General features: G+C 38.7%; 4 protein-coding genes across 6 annotated transcripts; 2 read left to right on the top strand and 2 right to left on the bottom strand.

Annotated features, from left to right (window-relative positions):
* The first annotated feature begins 371 nt into the window (after positions 1–371).
* On the top strand, positions 372–2,001 carry LOC131322282 (protein SMALL AUXIN UP-REGULATED RNA 51-like). The gene is made up of 3 exons (XM_058353548.1): positions 372–840; positions 1,691–1,829; positions 1,867–2,001. The coding sequence occupies exons 1-2, from the start codon at positions 459–461 to the stop codon at positions 1,765–1,767; spliced, it is 459 nt and encodes a 152-aa protein (XP_058209531.1). The 5' UTR covers positions 372–458; the 3' UTR covers positions 1,768–1,829; positions 1,867–2,001.
* A 331-nt stretch (positions 2,002–2,332) lies between these two features.
* On the bottom strand, positions 2,333–8,250 carry LOC131322270 (ABC transporter F family member 1). 2 transcript variants are annotated; one of them, XM_058353530.1, is made up of 6 exons: positions 8,119–8,250; positions 7,809–8,021; positions 4,960–5,033; positions 4,649–4,859; positions 4,325–4,559; positions 2,333–3,777 (listed from the first exon to the last, which is right to left on the bottom strand). In XM_058353530.1, the coding sequence occupies exons 2-6, from the start codon at positions 8,019–8,021 to the stop codon at positions 2,720–2,722; spliced, it is 1,791 nt and encodes a 596-aa protein (XP_058209513.1). In that variant the 5' UTR covers positions 8,119–8,250; the 3' UTR covers positions 2,333–2,719. The 2 variants fall into 2 exon arrangements, with proteins under 2 accessions (XP_058209513.1, XP_058209522.1); XM_058353539.1 differs by lacking the exon at positions 8,119–8,250 and adding an exon at positions 5,151–5,251 and having other exon boundaries at positions 7,809–7,950.
* Positions 8,251–11,521: 3,271 nt separating this feature from the next.
* LOC131335837 (uncharacterized) lies at positions 11,522–15,340 on the top strand. 2 transcript variants are annotated; one of them, XM_058371376.1, is made up of 3 exons: positions 11,522–12,108; positions 13,437–13,491; positions 14,752–15,340. In XM_058371376.1, exon 3 carries the CDS (start codon positions 14,773–14,775, stop codon positions 15,157–15,159), a length of 387 nt encoding a protein of 128 aa, XP_058227359.1. In that variant the 5' UTR covers positions 11,522–12,108; positions 13,437–13,491; positions 14,752–14,772; the 3' UTR covers positions 15,160–15,340. The 2 variants fall into 2 exon arrangements, with proteins under 2 accessions (XP_058227359.1, XP_058227351.1); XM_058371368.1 differs by lacking the exon at positions 13,437–13,491 and having other exon boundaries at positions 11,527–12,108.
* A 3,299-nt stretch (positions 15,341–18,639) lies between these two features.
* LOC131325890 (heavy metal-associated isoprenylated plant protein 3-like) lies at positions 18,640–21,017 on the bottom strand. Its single transcript, XM_058358368.1, has 5 exons — positions 20,878–21,017; positions 20,594–20,789; positions 20,191–20,393; positions 19,282–19,369; positions 18,640–19,154 (listed from the first exon to the last, which is right to left on the bottom strand). Exons 1-5 carry the CDS (start codon positions 20,884–20,886, stop codon positions 18,808–18,810), a joined length of 843 nt encoding a protein of 280 aa, XP_058214351.1. The 5' UTR covers positions 20,887–21,017; the 3' UTR covers positions 18,640–18,807.
* Positions 21,018–21,683: the final 666 nt, after the last annotated feature.

The raw sequence follows: 21,683 nt of genomic DNA, 5'->3' as shown, positions 1-21,683 counted from the left end.
CTACAGGGAGTGCCCTGCAAGATTCCCAGATCTCTATTCTCTTACTTCTTTCTCTTTCTTCGGGAAAAGAAAAACAGTGTGTAGAAATTTACTAGTATAAGAATGGGTCTAACAGAAGACTAGAAATAGTATAGCGTGTGTAGAAGGTTAGATTGATGTAGGAAACCAAGTCATGACCATAAGCTTAGCCATGATCATAACGAGACAAGGTCGATAAACAAAAGGAAATACTCAGTCAGTGCCCATTAGTCATTACTATAGAATTTTAAGGCAGATGTGACTACCTAAAAGGGACGTTTCAATGTTTCATGGCTCTTCATCTCGAGTCCCATGTCCCCCCCACCTCTCTCTCTCTCTCTCTCTCTCTCTCTCTCTACACTATATAGTCGCGCTACAACTCTAAGAAGAGTCGCTAAATTCGTAAAGCGAGAGAAAAAAATAGACAAATAATTGAAGTCATGGCCAAGCTTAGAATGAATGGTAAAAAGAAGAACAGCATTGTAAAGCTCAAGGTAGTGGTACAAAAGCTTCAAAAGAGTCTTCTGTTGGCCAAAAAACCTGATGATTTCGAAGATGTTAGCGACTCAACTAACGTGCCCAAAGATGTCAAAGAAGGGCATTTTGCTGTGATTGCAGTGGATGATGGTGAGAGCAAGAGATTCGTTGTTCCGTTGAGTTATTTGACTCACCCTTCCTTCTTGAGGCTATTGGAGCAAGCAGCAGAGGAATATGGGTATGATCACGAGGGTGTGGTTATGGTTCCTTGTCGGCCGAAGGAGTTGGAGAGGATACTGGCGGAGCAGTGGGGAAAGGAGAGGGAGAGAGGATATATGGTCGATGGTAATTGCTGTTCCTCTAAAAACCTCGTGAAGAGCTGTTGGAACTTAAAAACGGTTTGGTTACGTGCATAGAATTAGATCACTGAGAAAATGCATGAAATACTTGGAACGATTATGTAGTTCTGAGAATTTCTCGCGTTTTTCTGTGATCTAGATTTCGTACCCCTGTTTTTTTGTTTTGAGTTTTTTTTTTGGTTAAAAGCACATAGTAGTTTTGGGTGATTATCGTGATGTTAGGGGCGGATCCACCTTAGGGCACGTGGGGTCACGTTCCTCTACGCCCTTTTTAAAAAAAAAATTCCAGATTTTGTTTATTTGTGTGTTTATGTATACATATATATATATATATATGTATATATGTTCTATATGTGCAATAAATTAGTGTGCGTTGCAGTGGGCAAGTGGCACTCTTTGGGAGCAAACGACGTGGGTTCGAGCCCAGTGGCATTCTTTTTGTTTTAAGTCGTAATTTGTACAGTAGGGGTAAGTGGCACTGAACTCTTTCTTTTTGTTTTCGGTCAAATTCCAGAACTCTTTCACAACCAATGTTTTTAGTTAATATTTTTATATTTTGGTCCCCGAAACTTATACTTGTAGAGTTAATAATAAAAAAATAGATAATGAGTATGTGATAATTTTGTTTTAACTCATATAGTCGAGGTGTGCAGTTTGTCCAAGTAGCTTTTATTCAAATTCATATATACTTTAAAATTATTACGTTATCATAAATGCTAAAATTATTTGGTGTGAATGTGCTTAACTGTAACTCATATATTACGGTGTTACAAAGAAAATTGGTGCCCCCACTATGTCAAATTCCTGAGTCCGCCATTGGGGACCCATTTTTTTAGGCCAACCGAGCACGAATGTGAACGGGATGCCAATATCCGCCCACGCACTTACCCGCAGACAGAGCAGTTTTGGGTGATTATCAATTATCATGAAGACAGTTTAGCCTATTCCTGTTAATCTCCATTGATGGAGACTAAAGTTTCCTTTTTATCTTTTTTTTTTTGAAAGGCTAAAGTTTCCTTTTATCTTTATGTTACAGTAACTAGGTGAAAATCTTGAGTTCAGACTCGCACTCTCTTTCTTTTCTTTTAGCCTCTCACAAGAAGAGTACGATAATATTTATGACTTTTCTTTAGATGGAATGGAAACTTTCTGTGTCATGTATCTTTTACACAGCACCGTTAGATTAGATCGTTATGAACTAAATCCGATATGCCGAGTTCATAACCTGATTTGCCCTCGACATAATTCAATGAAGAAAAAACACATGTAGCCGATCCAAAACCACTCAATAAAGAAAACACACATGTAGCCGATCCGAGCCCCATTAGATTGGGACGTAAAACTCGACTTGGTTCGGTTCTTTAGATTAAAAGAACAAGCTAATAATCTATTTCAAGCTAATATAGTCCATAAACCTGACTAAAACCAGGTCCAAGTGAAAAGACTTGGTAGGAGACAAGGTAACGCGAAAACTACCGTTTTTTAAAATACAATCGAAATTGTATTGTTTATTCAATAAATATAGGTTCCCTATTAATTCCAGATTACCATACTAGATTCAAGTTGCACGGATGACAAACGTAGAGGTTTTGTACATGGGTTCCAATTAACTAGTAAATACCCTTAAATACACCCCTCGGTCCGGGCCAAGAATACATGCATAAACACCTAAGCAGGAAATTTCCCAATAATCAAGAGGAGTAGCGGGCCGACGAGCTCGAAGCATTAACCCAGCCTCCAGAACCTCGTCGCCTCCCCTCTCCTCGGCTTTTTGTCATAATCTCCATTGGAACACGCTGAAGGATCATCATCCGAGGTACACATAACTAGCAAATATATATGACGACGAATCATCAAATCTTGCTTCAATCAGAAAGACCAGCCCTACTTCTCAGGTGTTCCTTAAAGTCCATAATATCACCCTCCCATCGGGTCACTGTTTGATTCTCACACACCCAAATCTCCTGCGCCACCTGGTTAATGAGCCTGAAATCGTGACTAACAAGAACCATTCCCCCATCCCATTCGTTCAAAGCCTCGGCCAGCGAGTCTATCGTCTCGATATCCAAATGGTTTGTAGGTTCATCCAACAAAAGCATGTGGGGCTGTCTCCATGCCAACCACGCGAAAATCACCCTGCTCCTCTGCCCGTCAGACAAATTCTTCATGGGCATCACCTGGGCTTTACCTGTGAGCCCAAACTTCCCAATCGCTGCCCTCATCTTCTCTTCCTCGTTTCCAGGATACTCTTTCATCATAAACTGGAGAGCAGACAATTCGAGATCAAGTTTCTCAGCTAAATGCTGATGGAACTGTGCAATCCTCAGGTGGTTGTGCCGCCGGACCATGCCATCAAGTGGGACCAAATCCCCCGTCATCAGCTTCAGCAATGTGCTCTTCCCAGCTCCATTGGGCCCTACAAGAGCCACTCTGGAGTCCAAATCCACCCCGAAATCGAGATTCTTGTAGAGGAGGTTATCGGGTGTATAACCAAATGTTACCTCCACGAATTGAAGCACAGGAGGGGGAAGCTTTCCCACGTCGGTAAATCGGAAGACCAAAATCTTATCTCTCGCCACCTTCTCTGTGAGCCCGCCACGCTCCATTTTTGCCAGGGTTTTTTCCTTACTCTGGGCCTGACGGGCTAGTTTGGCAGATCCATGTCCGAACCGGGCGATGTACTCTTTCATCGAAGCGATTTGCTCTTGTTCCCATCTGTATTGTTTCATTTGGTTTTCTTCCAACTCAGATCGGGTTTGAACGTATTGGTCATAGTTCCCTGTGTAAAGCTTCAGTTTCTTGCTTTGCATGTGGATGATGTTAGTACAAACACCATTCAAGAAGTCCTGGGAGTGGGAAACCACGACCAAAATGCGCTCAAATTTCTTTAAAGTTTCCTCCAACCACACACAAGCTTCCAAATCTGTCATCAGAAAACGGTGTCTCATCAACATCACATTCGTGCTAATCAGTCAGTTTATAACCAATAGACCAGGGAATTTTCGGAATATCAATCACCAACTACTACAGAACAAACAGGAAAATCGATACTTGGATTGGGCAAATCTTGACCTGAAGGTAAAACTAAATAAAAATCTATGAACATGTCGTTTTTTGATTCATCTCTAAACAACTAGCCAAATTTGCGCGGTACCACAGCAACAGTGCAAAACAACTTTTTGAATGTCCGAATGCAAAACAACATTATTTGGCAACTCTAAGGCCATTGAAAGTGCTGCAATAGCTTACAAACTACTAAAACAAGGTTCCACCATGCCACCATATATATAATCATAGTAAATTAGTAATTAGTATTTCTATGAAAGTTGTTTGCAAAAAGAGGGAAAATTATATTAAAAAACACGTTATTTAACTTCAGAACATTAAGAGAGTCCAAATATTGAAAAAACATGAAGGCAGGCAACCAAATTTTAACCACCATGGGCAGCTTTAGAGCAATTGGCACTTACCAAGATGATTGGTAGGTTCATCGAGCAACAGGATGGTTGGGTTAATAAACAGAGCCCGTGCTAAAGCAATTCTCATTCTCCAGCCACCAGAAAAGTCGCGTGTTTTCTTCTCTTGCATCTTCTTGTTAAACCCAAGACCATACAAGATCTCAGCAGCACGCTTCTCTGCAGTTGACGCGTCAAGGGCTTCCAAACGCTCATAAATGCGTTCAAGAGTTTCTCCACCACCATCCTCCTAAAGCCACCCAAGCAATACACAGTCTGCAATTAAATTCCTGACCATAACAAATTAAAGCACAATGTTCATTAACCACTTAGACACACCTGTCCTGCCAATGCTTCAGCTTCTTTCTCCAACCTCAGCCTCTCCTCATCGCAGCTTATGACAGCCTCAAGTGAAGACATGTCGGAAGCCTCAATCTCCTTAGAGAGGTGATAAGTATCCATGTGTTCAGGAATAGGAAGCTCGCGACAACCAATTGCAGTAAGAAGGGTAGATTTTCCACACCCGTTCAATCCAAGCAAACCATAGCGTCTGGAAAGAAAAATGCAATAAATAAATAAATATATACAATCATACATGCATCTAAAAGGGGCACTATAATGAGCAAAATGGTCATGCATAAGTTAAAAACCTGCCATAATTGAGTTCCAGTTCAGAATCAACGATCAGATCATGTCCATGAAAAGTCAGCGATAGAGACTCTATCTGCAATGGCCACACATACAGATCAGTTTATCATCATTACTAACAACCATGCAGCTTAAAGAAACAAAAGATAATTAGTGCAGTTCTAAGAAAAGATGTAAAGGTTCACACATTTACCTCCTTTGCCAGAGGTTGTATAAAAGAAGTGTTCATGCAATTAACCCAGGCAACATGATTGGCAGAACACTTGGGTCACATCTGCAGGCCTAGGTGCTTATCTAGGAGCAACAAGCAAGCATCAATAAACTCAAAGAGAGTCACTAGATTTGTTGCCACCAAACTATTAAAGAGAGTTTATATGCCCGAACCAACTCCAAATCAGATCACGAACCAGCCAGGCTGACAAAAGTCTCCCCTTTTTTTGTGATTGGTTGGTTGCAGCTATGCTAAAACAGTCCGAATAAGTTACTAAAGAGAATGCGTGTTCTTCTACTTTATCAGGCCCTGATAAGTAGATTTCTATCTAACAATTCAATCTCTTTTTTCTTTTGACAAGTTTATCTAACAATTCAATCTCAATTATATGCTTTTCGAATTAAATCAATACACAAAGGTATACAACCAAACTATGCCTGATGTCCAGGGGTGCAAAAGTAGTGGGGTTGAAGGGGGCCATGACACCCATTATTTCTCTGTAAACCCCCTTTCAGAGTGCACATATTTTCTCGATAAGTCCCTATGTATGGTATAAATATCTTACAGTTGTCAGGCAGAAATATACTATCGGCGCCCTCCCCACAATTTCTAAAAGCTCCCTAATACAACTTATTACTGTGGGTTGTGTGACCACACTTCAATAATGCTCCCCAGGATATATTTCTCTAGAAGTAAATAGCTCTGCAGAAAATGTTTTCCATGGTAATAGCAAATCTTATTGCAATCATCTCCACGAAAAAAAACCACTCCCTGATGATAGATCGAGGAAGAAGTGCAAGATAAAAGTTCATGGCTCTAGATATTCTCTTGTTATAGGCTTACTCTATAATATTATTTCTCAAGTATCGTCCACAGTCCACTAAAGAGCCTTTAGTTGTCAGTGGTCACAAATGGAGTCATAAATACAAAGCCATGAAGAAACTAATTCTTCCATGGCTTTTCCACCGGTTTGCAACAAAGAAACTAGTTTCTGTAAGCATTTGATGTCTTGATTGTGAATCCCCTAAAACAAGTTGTCATATTTCTACAATCATGTCCTCCGCTTAGACTTACAGGAATAACTTGAAAGTCGGTATTTTTACTTCGGGCAAGATCATAGATTGTGGAATATGTGTAGCCACAGAGGGTACTAGTATCAAAGTCCAAACAACTCACATAATTAACACCACTTTTTCACCTTAGCATTTTCAAGACTCGATTGGGATACCATCTTGTTCTAAACCCTTCGTTGTTCCTCTCTTTTTTCTTTTTTTGGTAAAAAATGACCAAGACTGCTTGCAAAAAAAAGGGAATTAAGGAACGGTCTTGATAACCACCGATACTAGCATTTTCCATCAGCAAAATCAATTATAATTTCATGCTCGTGTCACAGACCCCAAGGCCCACCTATACAATCCAGACAAAAAACCTAGTTTGAAGAAAAAGACCGACGATTCCACTCACTGAAAAGTTCTTGGGTCTGATCCCACCAAATCAGCTACATAAGGTAAAAAGGAGATAGCAGCCACCATCTCACCCCATTCATTACCTGTCCTACATGACAGCTGAATTCTCCACCAATAAGTATCTCATCCCTTGGAGCCTGGAGGTATCTCTTGCATTAACTCATCCAGTTGATCACATATTCCCCTTCAACATGTTCATCAAATCCTATTTGCGGTGTGAGAAGTTGTGAACACGCATACCATTAATTTTACATTTTTCTCTCTCCAACTAAAAGTTCACAGACAATGCTATAATGTCAGTCAGTGACAATGAAAAGTTTACAAAGCATCAACGTTTCATTTTCCCTAGTAACTGCTAGTATTATACCTACAATCAGTTCTGTGTCCACTTCTCCAGTATAGCTGTATATAAAGCATACTACACTAACTTTCCTTCCAATCATTGAAAGTTCCTGAAACAAATTTGTAAAACTTCTCAGACAGGGCAGACACAGGATTTTACCGTTGGTGGGCGGACATTAGAAGTCAAATTTGTAATATATAAAAGGCAATATCAATTTTGTCAATACAAGTTGTAATATACTGATATATGAACTACCAAAAGAATAAACCTCTTAGATTAGCAAGATATGATCATCTAAAACTCCAATTGCACAGAATCCTCTGCATCCATGTCCCTTTTAAATATCAAAATAATATTGCCAAAACTAAAAGTATTACCGCTACATATAATACCAATTTTCCAAAACTTCTTGGTTGGTCAGGTTTTGCATTGTTCAAGCGATGTTGGGCGGGGAAACTTACATACTTGTAAAATTCTTGAGAAAAAAGCTACTACTATAAGTCCAATAAAAATTTGAATTGCACGTGGGGAGGTCGCCTGGGCTCATCCGCCCGTCCTTGTCCCGAGACAAGTGCAACAGGTCACATATACTACTAATCTACTATTATCACGAATTTTGCAAACGGCGATTGAGAATAGTTGATGCATACATTATTAAAAGGTTTCAATCAACGATTCATCACCATCTTTAGTTGGGTTCAAGGCTAGTTCCTAGAAATCAAAGCATGCTTATAAAACACACTTCAAAACAACACTCTTCCAAATGCAAAATAAAGCCACCGGAGTAATATCTCCACGCCAAAACAAAGCTAAGACAATCCAATAACTCACACGAATATCCCTAGAGAGAGGATGCGAACAGAGCACGCCAGTACAAGTCCGATCCGAAATCTGAAGCTTGTCCACTCCGTTCGCCAAGCTATCAACGGCTTGCGAATCAGCCGCCTTCGACGATGCCGCCGCTGCAGCCGCCTTCCCTCCTCTCTTGGCCGCCGCCGCTGCCTTCTTCTGCGCCGCCTTCTTCTTGCTCGCGTCCGACACCATCTATTCCCCACAAACAAACAAACAAACAAACAAAAAATCAAAATCCGCACGAAATTCATGGAGAAAATAGAGAAAATTACGGCGGTGGATATCGTGCCTTTGATGGACTGGGGAGAGATCGGATTCGGTTGATGAGAGAGAATCAGAAGAGAGTTGTGATTTGGCTTTCTCTCAGTGGAGTTTGATTTCTCCTGTTTTCTCTACTTTTCTGAGAGAATTTTCGAGAGAGAAGGGGGAACATTTTTCAATATTTATATGGGTGTGTGGAAAGGAGGGGGGAACACGTGGTGAAATTGAACGGTGATGTTTTAATTAGGACCCACTTTAAGTAAGTTGCGTGTGATATCCACATTCCGGAAACTTTTTGCCAGGTAGGTACTGCGTGTCGCATCCGAGCCGTGTATTACGTTTGAGACCCTCCTCTCGCACCCCCTGACACTTCCCTCCCTCCGGCCCCGCTGCCTTTCTACCCCTGCCCCTTTTTTTTTGGTTTTTTTTTTTTCATTTTAACTAATTTTTTTTTTGTTTTACTTTTAAAAGTAAATAATTACTGTTTTTTTTTTACTTTTACTAATTTTTTTATACTATTAAAAGACTTTAATTACTGTTTTAATTTTTTTTAATTTTGCCTAATTTTTTTTGTTTACTTATAAAAAATTTTAATTACTATTTTTTTAAAACTTTTATTAGCTTTTTTTTGTTTTACTTTTAGTAGTTTTTTATTTTACTTTTAAAAAACTTCTTACTATAATTTAATAAATGAATAATTAAAATATAACTTATACTAACATAACTTGTACTAATTTCATGGAAGAGTGAAAATACATGAAAATTCAATTTCTAATCAATATTTCCACCAAATTCCGCTCATGTCCCTCTTGGTCTTGTCTCCATTATTTCTCGCCACAAACTAATTTGTGTTGCATAATGAGCAACCCATCTTTTAGCTTAGTCTGATGAATTGTCCCACCACCATATTGGGAAGGGTGGTACAGGGTAATGAGGCTGCAAGAAAAGTTGCACAAAGTGATTGTTCCCAACACGGGCAATAGCTATTTCAATGCGCTCTTGGGCTGGAACTGGAGGGGATCTCAATGGGAAGTGAGTAAAACAACCTGAAGGAAGGCCATCAAATGTATGCAGAACAAGGTTGTACGCCGAAGCGATGACAACTCTCATATTCATAGCGTCCATCCAATACTCATCTGGTGCCGAATCTTCAAAGTAATTTAAAGACCGTATTAGGTGGTCTGCCCAACCTATTTCTGGATATATCGCATTGTATAGATCCATATTTTGTTCAATCTCATTAATGAGATCTCTTCGAACTTGAGCCCAACAATCTTCACCATACCCTATGTGAGCGGCTATCGCCGTAAATCCACAATGACTGTCACCTCGGACGTCATTAATGTGAGAAATTTACTCACGTATATAATATTAAATAATTTTAAAATACATATAAAGCGTAAAAAAATAAGTGTTCCGATTTTTAATTCGTTTGAACCGGTGTGAAGATCTTATTTTTCTTATCATTTCATCCTAAATGGTCGTAATGAATTTTTGGCTCTAAGGCCTTTCAATGAGCACCCTAAGAGAAACTTAAAACTAAATAATAAGTCTTAGGGTACCTGTTGAAAGGCCTTCGAGCCAAAAATTCATTATGATCATTGAAGACAAAATGATAAAAAAAAATAAGATCTTTGCATCGATTCAACCGGATTGAAAATTGGAACATTTAAATAATATTAAATAAATAAAAATGAAAAAAAATATAAAAGTTATTAAGTAAATAAATAAAAAATAAGAAAATGCCGTGGGTTGAGTAGGTTGAATTATTGCCTGATTAAAGAATTTTCTCACGGGAAATAGTAGGGGTAACTATTTTTGCAACTCAAGGTCGGTTTGACTATAATACCAATTTAATTTATTTAACAAGTTTCTTTAAACGAATTGAGCAGTGGTGTTTCCAAAAATTTAGAAAAAATGTTCAGAAATCTATATGACCTCTGCAAATCATAATTATATAAACAAAAATTCATCCATTAATATCAACAATGCCACCCAAAAACATCAAAGTATATTGAATATTATAATTGCTCTTGACGAAATTTCACATTTTGAAACAATTGCATAATAACCTCATTATCAATTGTATTAAATATACATCTCTCTATATAAGTAACCAAACAATCATTCATCCACTGATCTCCCATTCGATTATGCAAATTGCTCTTTATGTACTTCATTGTTGAAAATTTTCTTTTAACTGTCGACAAAAAGATTCAACACTAATGTCACAAGCAAATAAACCAATCTATATAAGACATGTTTATCTATTTCCACTAACTTTGCAACAGATCACCTATCCCTTCGAGCTCTAAAAAATTTTCATTGGATCTCACATCCACAATAAAAATTTGAAGTTGAATGTCTAATGTCACTAAAGCCACCTCAGAAAAGTCAAACCAATAGAGTTTCACAAGACTGAATCAACTTTTTTCTATCAAAAGCAGAAAATGAATTTATGGGATTCAAGTCATACAAAGTAGCAACTCCGTGTTTGCCGCATGATTGTTTAGCTCTTGAAGTTGCATATTTGGAGATTGTATAGAATAGCTCAACGTGACAATGATGCGAAATCGTGATTTCTGGAGCTTTGCATTGTGGCCGATTACTAGATACAAATATTTTACTCATGATAGGAAAAGGAATATTTCTGAAAACGAAGGTACTTCGGCCAATAAATAATCTCACCCATCATCTCACTTGCAATCGTTGCTTAAACATTTCATCAAGTGCCATATATAGCATTTTACAATATCAGCATCATCGACATGCTTCTTAGCAACAACAAGAGTCAACTGAAGTTTATGAGCAAAGTAATAGACATAAAATGCAATTTCATTCTCCGTTAAGATTAAAGCTTTGAGACCATTGAACTCACCTCGCATATTACTTATGGCTTTGCCCATGCATATACTCTTGTTGTGGGCTTTGATTGGTTTGTTTCCTTTGGATTCAATTGTTGGCTTAATTTTGGGTTGTGTTCAAATATTTTTAGGTAGGGTGTTGAATTATTTTTGAGTAGGATGTTCAAGAAGAGGAAAACTATAAAAAGAACAAAAACGTCTACATGTATTATAAAAAATAAATAAAAATCGGGGTGTTCAAGTGTCCACCCATGTCAACATGTGGAGCCGCCATTGGAGCCAAGCCTATAAAAACGAGCCGAGCTTTTGAGTGTTAAGCTTGGTCGTTTACGAAACAAGTCTAAAACTCGAACTCAGCTCGGCTCAAGCTGAACCTTAATAAGCCGAGGCACGAGCTGCTTGCGAACAGTTCGGATCGTTTGCAACTTTACGTATGTGTTGATTGAAAAAAAGGAGAAAGCGTATATGTGCATGGAACTTCAAACGCATCACCTACTCCAATTCTCTAGTGTAATTGCAATTTGCAATCTTGCAATCTCCAACTTGTTTTTCCATTACACTAAAGAGCCAGAGCCTGTTTGTTAGCCGAATTAGTTTTGAAGGATTAACTAAGAAGGGGATAAGAAAAAAATATGGTAGAAGGTTGAGATTAGTTAAGGAATGGTGATAAACTCATACTATAATCCTTCAAAGACTAAACAGAGTGTTGCCAATTATTCCTGTCAATGACTTTAACGGCTGTTAAAAAAAAAGTGGGACCAAATTGACTGGAATTGAAAGATTTCGGGACAAGGTTGATAAAAATAAAACACAAAGGACCAAATTGACAAGAAGCACACGTTTCATGGACTATAATTGTAGTTATACCCCATTTGCTCGAATTTTTATTTTATTTTTTGATAACGCATTTGCTCGAAATGAAACTGCTTTGATAACATATCACCCCGCCATTCAAGCTGTCACTGAACCGGTGAACCCTCTCTCTCTCTCCCTCTCTCGATCGATCGAGAATCACTCAACCAATTAGTGGAAACCCAGTTATTAGAATTGGGTATTTTTGACTCGATTCGTCATGAAGGGGCCATTTGGGGAGTTTTGGGGTTTATGTTAGGGTTACCGGTACAATCAGCCGATTGAATTCTTCTCTTTTTATGGTGAGTTTTCTTTGCTCTGGTTTCTATTTTCATACTTTATGATAAACCTTCATATACACTGATGTATATTTTTACATAATTTTCTAGTTTTTTGATGGGTACTTAAGAAGTATGCATGCCAATTTCCCGTACCCAAAACTGATTGAAGGAATAGATAAGAGTCGCTAGTCCAGGACATGCAGACGGCCCGAGCCTGATATATGTTGATTACGTGTGAAAAGCTTAAGTTATTTGGTGGAGAAATCCAATTTCCTGCCAATGCGTTAATTCTTTGTTTCAAAAGACTAAGGAAATGATGTTTGCACACACTGTAGGCTAAAATATTAAACGAAAAGGTCGGTTATCTATTATCGAATGATCAGGTTGGGAAGGAAATAAAAGTTTTGGGCTTTGGTACTGTAAGCGTAAGATTAGAAACCTAAAGGAGGAGAGATTTATATGGACAATTTCACATTGGTTGGATTTAAATTTTAATCAAATTTCGCTGGTTAATTTGCTATAACTTGCGAGGTGTTTCAAGTATCTCTTAACAATTGACATGTGATTCCGTCAAGTATCCGAAGTGCGGGTTCTCATTTTTCCAAAGTAAGAGAAACATGAAATGTCTAGATGAGTACGAGTTTCAAGGGCTATCCGACTTGAATGTATCTCTTTCTGACACGGGACGTTTTATAGTTGTCATTGGTTCTAAGAGTATATCATTCTGGAAGCTGCTGCCATAATATGTAGATTGGGATGCTTTTTGGTTTTCTCGTGCTAATCCACTCATTAAATGGTCTAGGGAAGATAAATATACCGTGTCAATAAATCTATATAAGATATTCTTTAATGCCTTGTTTGGCCAAGAGCTTAGAGTGGAGCTAGTATTTACTCTATTCGTGACTCCATCTAGTTATTTTCGTGTTATCACTGCTTTCTAAGTCACTCTTAATTTGTTATTGAATTTGTCTCCCTAGTCGTAGAGGGTGGTCCTCTCCTTGTCTCTTGTTTCTCTCATGGCTCAATGAATTTCTGATTCATGTAATTATATTATACTTCCCAATTATAATTCTTAAGGGAGGTGATGACTATCATGGAAAGAAGGAAAAAGTTGGAGAACCAGGAAGTTTTAATGTAGCAAACCTAGGGCAAGATGAAATCATGATTTCGTGATTATGTTTCTTTTTCAATTCATGTTTTTATGAGTTGATGGATTGCTATTATGAATTCTAATTTACTAGGTAAGTGTTATCGGTGTTATGGTAATTTTGTGATTTCATGAACATAGCTCTTTGTTGTTTAATTTAGACGAAGTTATGATTTCGTGTCAAATATGTGGTTTTTGGCAGGTCTAGATTGTTGGGATCCATAGTATTCTCCTCTAGCATCTGAACACCCACGCCGGTATTGTTCGAAAGTGGTTAATAATGACATTTTGGGACTGAATATCTGTGAATATTTTGGGACTGAATATCTGTGAATATGAGTGAAGCACTTCTCTCCTCTTTGGCCTTTTTTTTTTTTTTTTTGTTCTTTCTTATTTACGAGTGAATCAGTCAAATACTATTTTTGGGTTAGTACTCACAACTTTACAAGTCACAACCCTCAAACAATCACTTTGCACCCCCAATATGTGTGCAATCAACACAAATTAACACTACCCCTTCTCCTACCTATTGGTCATCTATGTTAAGTGTCATAATCCAGGTTACTCCAAGTGTAGACCGTAAAAGCCTATTCAAGCTGTTTAGTTTACTCACAGGTACAGAAATAGTTATGACAGAAAAGCTGCTTTATAATTTCAGTGTACAATAAGAAAAAGTCATCTTGAAGACTTGAACAATTAGCTCAGTGGACTCCAATTATACTTTAATGTTAAGATTTGTCATTAAAATGGAAAGTGCTTGTTTGACAATTGGCATGCTTTCAAATATGTTTGTGGTCAGTATGTGGTAATGATTCCAACTCACACTTTCAACAAAATTAGCAAGACGGGAAGGGAATAAATACGACTTGTTCCATCTTTTCACTTGAAGCTTCACTATGCTAAACTGTGTTGCAGACTTTAAGTACAATTTTTGCTAGATATGTGATCTGGCTCCTGTCCAGTATTCATCGAATCAGTTTCTATGTTCTAATCATTTGCGTGGCCTTTCAGAAATGAAATTCAAATATTTTGCTCTTACCTTCTTTCATCTACTATAGAGAAGGGGTTTCTGGGATAACTACGGTGCTGCTGTTACAATCAGGGTAGCAAATTAAATTGCATAGCCTGGTAGCCATTTTTCTTTGAAATTTCAAATCACTGTCCATTTCAGGCTTTGATTTGAAATTAACTTTTTGTAGCATTTTCAGTATTCTCATTTGAGTCCCACTCCCTTTAGACCTCGGCTATATTAATTGTGTTTGTCATTTCTGGGAGGAGTTATAAATAGATTTAAATATTTAATTGTTTCGGTGCAACTTACCACAATTTGGTATATTCCCGATTTTGTTTGTATGTCAAATAAAGTAGTTAAATTAAACACCACTTGTTCTCTTTGCAGCTTTAGATAACTGAAATTATTTATAAAAAAAAAATGTTTCAAGTTTTTAACTTTATTGTCTTATCTTGCTTTTTGCAACCCTCTCACTTTCATATCTGGTTACTTTCCATTGTGAAAGAGAGCATTCCAGGTCCATAACATGACAGTTCTGAAGAGGTACGTGCTAAGATTATTCATATCGCTGAAGTACATTACAACAAATGTTGTAGACAGAAACAATGGACGGATTGTCGCGACAGCGTCCACAGTGGAACATTCCCTGAAGAGCACGTTGGAGTGTGGTAGGTCTTGCAATGCAAAGGCAGCGGCAGTTGTGGGAGATGTATTGGCAATGCGGCTCAAGGTGGAGGGTCTAGAGCATGGACAGGGGAGGGGTATCCATGTTGATGTTAACGAAGAGGTTGAGAAGAAAGGTTTCAAGAACAAGACTAAGATTTGGGCCATCGTAAATTCTCTCAAGAACAATGGAGTCAAACTCATTCTTAATGATGATGACAACCACGGTACCTCACGGCCCTATATTTGATTATGTATCTAGAAGATTCTTCTTTGTCTTTCTGTTGATGATAGAGATAGAAAGCCTGGACAAATAAGGGACCTTTGATGTCGTGCTTTGTTTTTTGAAGTTATTGTAAGTTTCTATATGGAGCATACATTTGTGCACCTGATTTAGTAAGCAAAAGAAATAATATAGCTTCTTCACTTAATTGTCTTTCTATCGTTTCGTTTACCTTTTCTTTTCTCCTGAAAATAGAAAATGATGGTCCAAACACAGCATAAACCGGGAGTTTATTCTACCAAGTCTTTAGAGGCTAACTCTTTCTGTATGGAGCATACATCTGTGCACCAAGCCTTTTTCACTTCGACATTGGAAATTGACTCTGGGCGAAATCGACAATTTTCAATCTGCTGATGATCTTCAAACTTTGTATGATGATCCTTAAACCTTTGTATCTGAATTGTCCCAGTTGTCGGAATTCGTTGAAAATGCAAAGTGTGTATCGTTCTTCATTTTACACAAACTTTAATAACTGAGGTCTGGATGCTAAAGTTGATGAACTTTAGGTTATATTGCTTTACCATTCAAGACCACGTGGAACATACTTTTACGGATGTATGCAAAGACGTTCTCTCCATATCTGAATACGTGTTTATGTGCTTTGAATTTTGTTGATGAAACTTGTTTCATAAGCAAGGTAGGCTCCTGTATCAGTCCTCTTTCACCGCAATGTGCATGGTTTAATACTTCAATTTGCATTAGCAAGGTGCAACTCCTGTAAAGGCCAAGTCATATTTAGGTCCGACCCATGACCCACATGGCCACATTTAGTGTTAAAGTCACTGGAGCAAAGTATCATTAGAATGCCGAACAATTTTTTCGTTCCAACTCTGTCCCTCTGCAAATACCTTTTTTGACAGGAAAAAAAAGTGTGCAGGCCTTGGTGGCCTGTTTCACCAAAAATTGAAAAGGGTTTTGGCACCCTACAGGCTACATAGAGCTTGGTTGTGGTTACTTTTTAGGGTAGTGCTATTCAAAAATAAAAAAGAACTTTTTAGGGTAGTAGGTAACTTTCCACTATACATACAATTCCCAATCTCAGAAAAGATGCGTACAATGTAATCATCTTTGGTCAAGCAAATAGGTTTGTTTTTGACATTGTCTTTATATTTCATTCTTGATTTTTCTGGCATTTGAAACAAAAACAGTTCGTAAAATCAATTGCTTCCTCATTTATTTGAAAAGATTAGTTTTGAAGCTAATGATGTTTCCCAAAGTTAGGTTGTTCGAATAAGTTTTCCGGAAACTACTTTCGGGAAGTAAATTGCCAAGTTTTTTCTACTATCTATTTTTTTGGTCAAGCGGAAATTCATTTTTCTGTTATTGATAGCAGCAAATATCTTTAAAAACGTTACCAGTCCTTGGTCCCCATGATTATTGAGGGAACAAAATAGTTCCCACTTTTTAAAAATTTGTTTCCTTATCGGTATCATTCATTCAAGATACTCGATGGCACTTATAGAAGGATTTCAACACAATCTTGCAAGAACCCAAACCACTTTCATCTAGACGCGAGCCTCTCCTGTGCTCTATTAAGGAGATCCAAATCGAGTTCGGGGGCAACGTCAGTATAAGGTGAGACGGTAGAGAACCCAGAAAAATGGGAAGCTCAAACCAAAATCGAGCAGGAAGAATTGTTCATTCTTTTTGCTTTGCATTATGAATTCTGTATTGTTCACTTCACTACTCTATTCAAAAAGTATTTCTCAACTCAATCATTACTTTCATTTTTCTCTCTTACTTTTCTATCATTACTCTCATTTTTCACTTTATCTCTCTCCAATTTTTGTCTCTCTCTAATTATTATTCTTATTTCTCTCTCCACTCATTATCCAAAAATACTACTCAAAGCACAAATCAAACAACACATAAATCAAACAAAGCAGAAATCTTGCAAAGTGAATACAGAATGTAAATAGAACTGAAAGAGGAGGGCAATTTGGTACAATAAGCTGGGGAATAAAGCCGGGTGTACCGTTGTGAGCTGGCGAAGCTCCACTAACGAAAACGTTTGCGTAATGCGGCTAATGCCTCTACCCCAAAACCTAACAGAGAAAATGACAAACAGCACCCCCGGGAAGTGCAGGACAAACAGCAAGGACAGTAGCAAACAACACTGAGACCATCTGAGATCTCTGTCACAAATTTGCACCCCACCATTCTCCTGTCTCTCACCTTCTTTTTTTTTCGCTGGACCATTAGGAATGTTTAGTCTAATTTACACGCACCTCGGTTATTTTTTTTCTCGGTCTGATCAAAAGTAAGCCATTCATACCGCGACTGGGTATTCACAATAGATTTCTCTTTGGCAACCTTACACAGGTGCACCACGAGGTTGCCAAGTTTTGAACCTAGAATGTCTGAGTTTACAGCTCATCGTTATTGCCACTTAAGCTAACCCTTGGAGTTATTCTCCTCTGTCTTTGGGGCATGCTTGATATACAAACTTGAGTATATGATTAGGTCACAAACTTCGAAGAACTGTGATTTCTTTCATGCCTTTATGCGGTTATCTGTTGGGAAATTGCATTTCTTCTAGATAACTTAGGGTCTAGATCAAGTTAGATGCACCTCATCTAATATATAGAAAACCAATCTCACGTTTTATCAGCGGAAGGCCCATAATACCTATGAGCTTTTTAACTTGAGATCTACAAAGGAGGAAGCTCCTAATTAATTGCAGGTGTCATCACCAAGCTAACCTCTTAGGTTGCTAGAAAATCATATCTAACATAAACGTTACAGGCTATTATAGTATTTTAAGTCTCAAAATTTTGACAAACAAGCAAGAATTTGGCACGCTATGCACAACTGGGATTTTCGCACTTCACATATTGTATTGAATGAGGATTTGAGCCTTGAATTGGACACAAAAAAAGAACAATTTCTTTACTACTAGGCTACCCAGTTCAAAGGAAAACTTTGGAGATGTCCTTTCACATTCAAGTATTGCTAATTCATGCCAATTCATATATATGCATGGGAACCAAATTCAAGGAATTCAATACAAGTAATGTCCACATGGCTCGAAACAAATTTATTTTCTTTTTCGGTCAAACGAAAATTCAAAACATTTTTGACACTCGTGTATGTGTGTGTGATTGGGACCCAACCTTCACATCAAAGTGATTCTACAAGTAGCAAAACTCAATTTGGCTGTCCAAATGTCTTTTGCAACAATGGCCTTATTGAGGAAAACGCAGAACAAAGCTAAAAAATACTCACAAAAATTCCAAACAAAGCTAAAAAATACTCACAAAAATTCCAAAAAAAAAAAAAAAATAGCAATTGCGAAAAACACGAATATAATTGAAAAATACCAAGTGTGAAAAACACGAGACAGAAATGCTAGGAATTGGAAAGTGGCAAAGCATGAATTTTAGAAACAAGATTAGTACCTGGCTTAATCACAGCCATAATCTCACTACCATAATACTAACAGACATCATCAAAATTCGGGACAAAATCCCTCTAATTGATCTTCAACCAATTAACAAAACTTAGTTCTTTACCATAAAAATCCCTATCCAAAAATCCCCCATATCTCTCTGTACGCAATTTTATTTACATCTTCTAGTCCAAAACTACTATTTCCACCCACACCGATTCCCTTCCTCACATAACGGAGCAGGCATTTGGGTTCTCATCGCTGAAAATTTGCGGGGCATGAAATAGCTCGCCTGGATAACCCGGCCCGTACCCGTTCACGTACTGTGGATCCGGGTAACCGTACTGCACGTGCTGGGGCCACTGCAGGATTTCCCCTCCCTGGCCACCGCCCTTTTCGCCCCCGCCGCCTTTCTCCTTCTTCTCGCCGCCGCCGTCCTTCTCCTTCTTCGGCGGGACTATCTCCACCGGTTTCCTCAGCTTCACCTTCAGCGACTCGGCCAGTGCCTTCATGTCTATCGCACCTTTCACCGTTATCTGATTCTTCTGCTCGTCAATCGACATGTCGTGGTATCCTGTAACGCCGTTTACTACTCTCCGTTAATCACATGGAAAATTATACAGTACAGTAGTAATTAAAGAAGGCGTTATTCAACTGTTTGTACGGAAAGGAAGGGGATACGATATGAAATTCTCTCTCACCTTTGGTTTTTGCAACCGCTTTGCAAAGCTTCTGGATGCAGCCTTCGCAATGCAGGTTCAGCTTCATCACCGCCGTCGTCACCGGAATCTGAGAAAAACACAAACGAAAAACAATATTTCTTAATCAGCTTGACAATCCGACAAATAAAACTCCGAAAGGAGATTAGATTAATTTTGGAAAAATGTAATTCAAATGCTAGTAACGTAATTAGGAATCAAGTGGGTTTGGATTCGGAGTATCCAAAAACAATCACAACGCAGAGCAAAACTAAACAGGGGCTGCTAAAATGCGCCTCCACGTGATTTGGTATAACGTGCGCTACAAGCACAGAGTGAATGAATGAATCGATAATCAAATCTTCTAACAATGATAGGGAATCAATTTAATTTAGAGTTCCCAAAAACAGCAAGCGCTGAACGGGCGCTGCAAAAATGCGACTCCAAATGATACGCCCACACTCCGGCGTGTTCGATCTCGGCTCGTTTGTTATCGAGCTGTTCAAGCTCGACTCCTTTGTTATTGAGGTGTTCGAGTTCGGCTCGTTACTACACATGCCTTTATAAATGAGCCGAGCCTCTAAAAAACGAGACGAATTTTTATAATCAAACGGAGTTACAACTTGAGCTCGGCCTAATTATTGAACAAACTTAAAATTCGAGTTCGAACTCGACTCATTTATTAACTAAACCACTCGAGCCGAGTGCGCATAACGAGCCGAGCCGAGCATCGAACGACAATTCGGTTTGTTTGCCAAAGATTGCTACGACGTGCACTATATGCGCAGCGGAAAAAGACAAAGAACCAGAATATCCAGATTGCAGAGGAAAGAGAAAAGCAAGCAATACGCCACAGACGCGCACATTAGCAGGGAAGAGTGTTCATTTTATTTTTCTTTTAACTTTTACAACCTCTTTGAACTCCGGCTTATTTTCTCCGTCCTTCTTCTTATCTCCGGCGTCCTTGTCCTTGTCTTTCTTAGGCTGTGGAGAGACGAGGTCGACCTTCTTCTTCGTCTTCTTCTCAAGCATCTCACGGAGCTTCCTCGGATCCACGTCACCGATCACCGTCAGTTTGTTCGAACCGTCATTGCTCCGTTGCACGCATTCAACACCTTCAAAACATCACAGAGAAATCGCTAGATGATCAGTCTCGACAAGTTTAAACGATTTGACCAAACGATTCCAGAAAAATCAAAAGATAATGCAAAAAATTGAAACGCACGGAACAGCAGTAACAAGGAAACCACCGCAAAAAATCAAAGAAACAGAGCATCTGGGAATGAAGCTGTTAAATGCGGAGCGGAGAACGAACCTTTGAAGGACCGCGCGTACTTCTTGATCTTGGTTTCGCAGCCCTCGCAGTGCATGTCGACCTTGAGAACCACTTTGATAGCGCCGCCGTCCTTCTGTCCTTTGCCCTCGTCGTCGTCGTTGTTGTTATCGTCGTTCTTCAGTGGCTCGAGGTCGTCTTGGATCTTGCCCTCGATTACTACGTTCTTGTTCTTCTTCTGTGATAAGAAAGCAACAAACAGAAACAGAATCAGAGAGAGAAGAGATGAATTCAGAGTTAGGTCAAGTTTCGAGGCTTGAACGAACCTTCCCCATTACGAATTCCCTGAGTTGGATTCAAGAGAGAGAGAGAGAGAGAGAGAGAGTGAGTGGGGTGGTGATACTCGTACAAGTTAAATAGGAGTCATGTGTACTGTATGCGGATTAATGTGATGATGATGGGGTGCAGAGTGTGTTTGTAATTTTACAAACATTGGCGGTTGCTGCGAAATTTTCACTGACATTTTAGTGAGAGAAAAAGTGATGGTGGTGGTGCCCTATAATTACTTAACCCCCAAGGATTTTCCTAATTAATGCCACAATTAGGGTGTGCAAAAAACCCGTGATCCGACAAATCCGACCCGACCCGAAGGGTCTCGGGCGGGGCCGAACATGTGGTTTGGTCAGGTACGGGTTCAATTTTTTTGTAAAAAATCAATTTTCGATTCGGGAATCGGGGTGCTGTTTTTCTTACCCGACCCGACCAAAACCGACAAATTCATATAGATTTACATCGGTTTTGGTTGGACCCGACCCGACCAGACAAAAAAAAAAAATCGGGCACGCGGACGGTTATTCTCACTTGTTCGGTTTGAGGCAAAAAAAAATTGATACCCGACATGTTGAGTCGGATTCGGAGCCGAACCCGACCCCGTCCAACCCGTGCACACCCCTAACCACAATAGAAGCCTTATTTTCTCTGGGCTTTTATGTTGTTTGTTTGTTTTGTGTTTTTTTTGTACCATGTGGATTACACATTCATATAATGTTAAAAGGAAATTGATTTCTACTCCTTTAATTGATAAAAGCATCGTTTTTTTAGCAGATGAATTTACAAAACAGTTCCTGCATGC

The sequence above is a fragment of the Rhododendron vialii genome, chromosome 1a, assembly GCF_030253575.1.
Source record: "Rhododendron vialii isolate Sample 1 chromosome 1a, ASM3025357v1".
Taxonomy (NCBI): Eukaryota; Viridiplantae; Streptophyta; class Magnoliopsida; order Ericales; family Ericaceae; genus Rhododendron; species Rhododendron vialii.
Note: the sequence above shows the minus strand (reverse complement) of the source record. Positions and strands in the feature narration are given on the sequence as shown.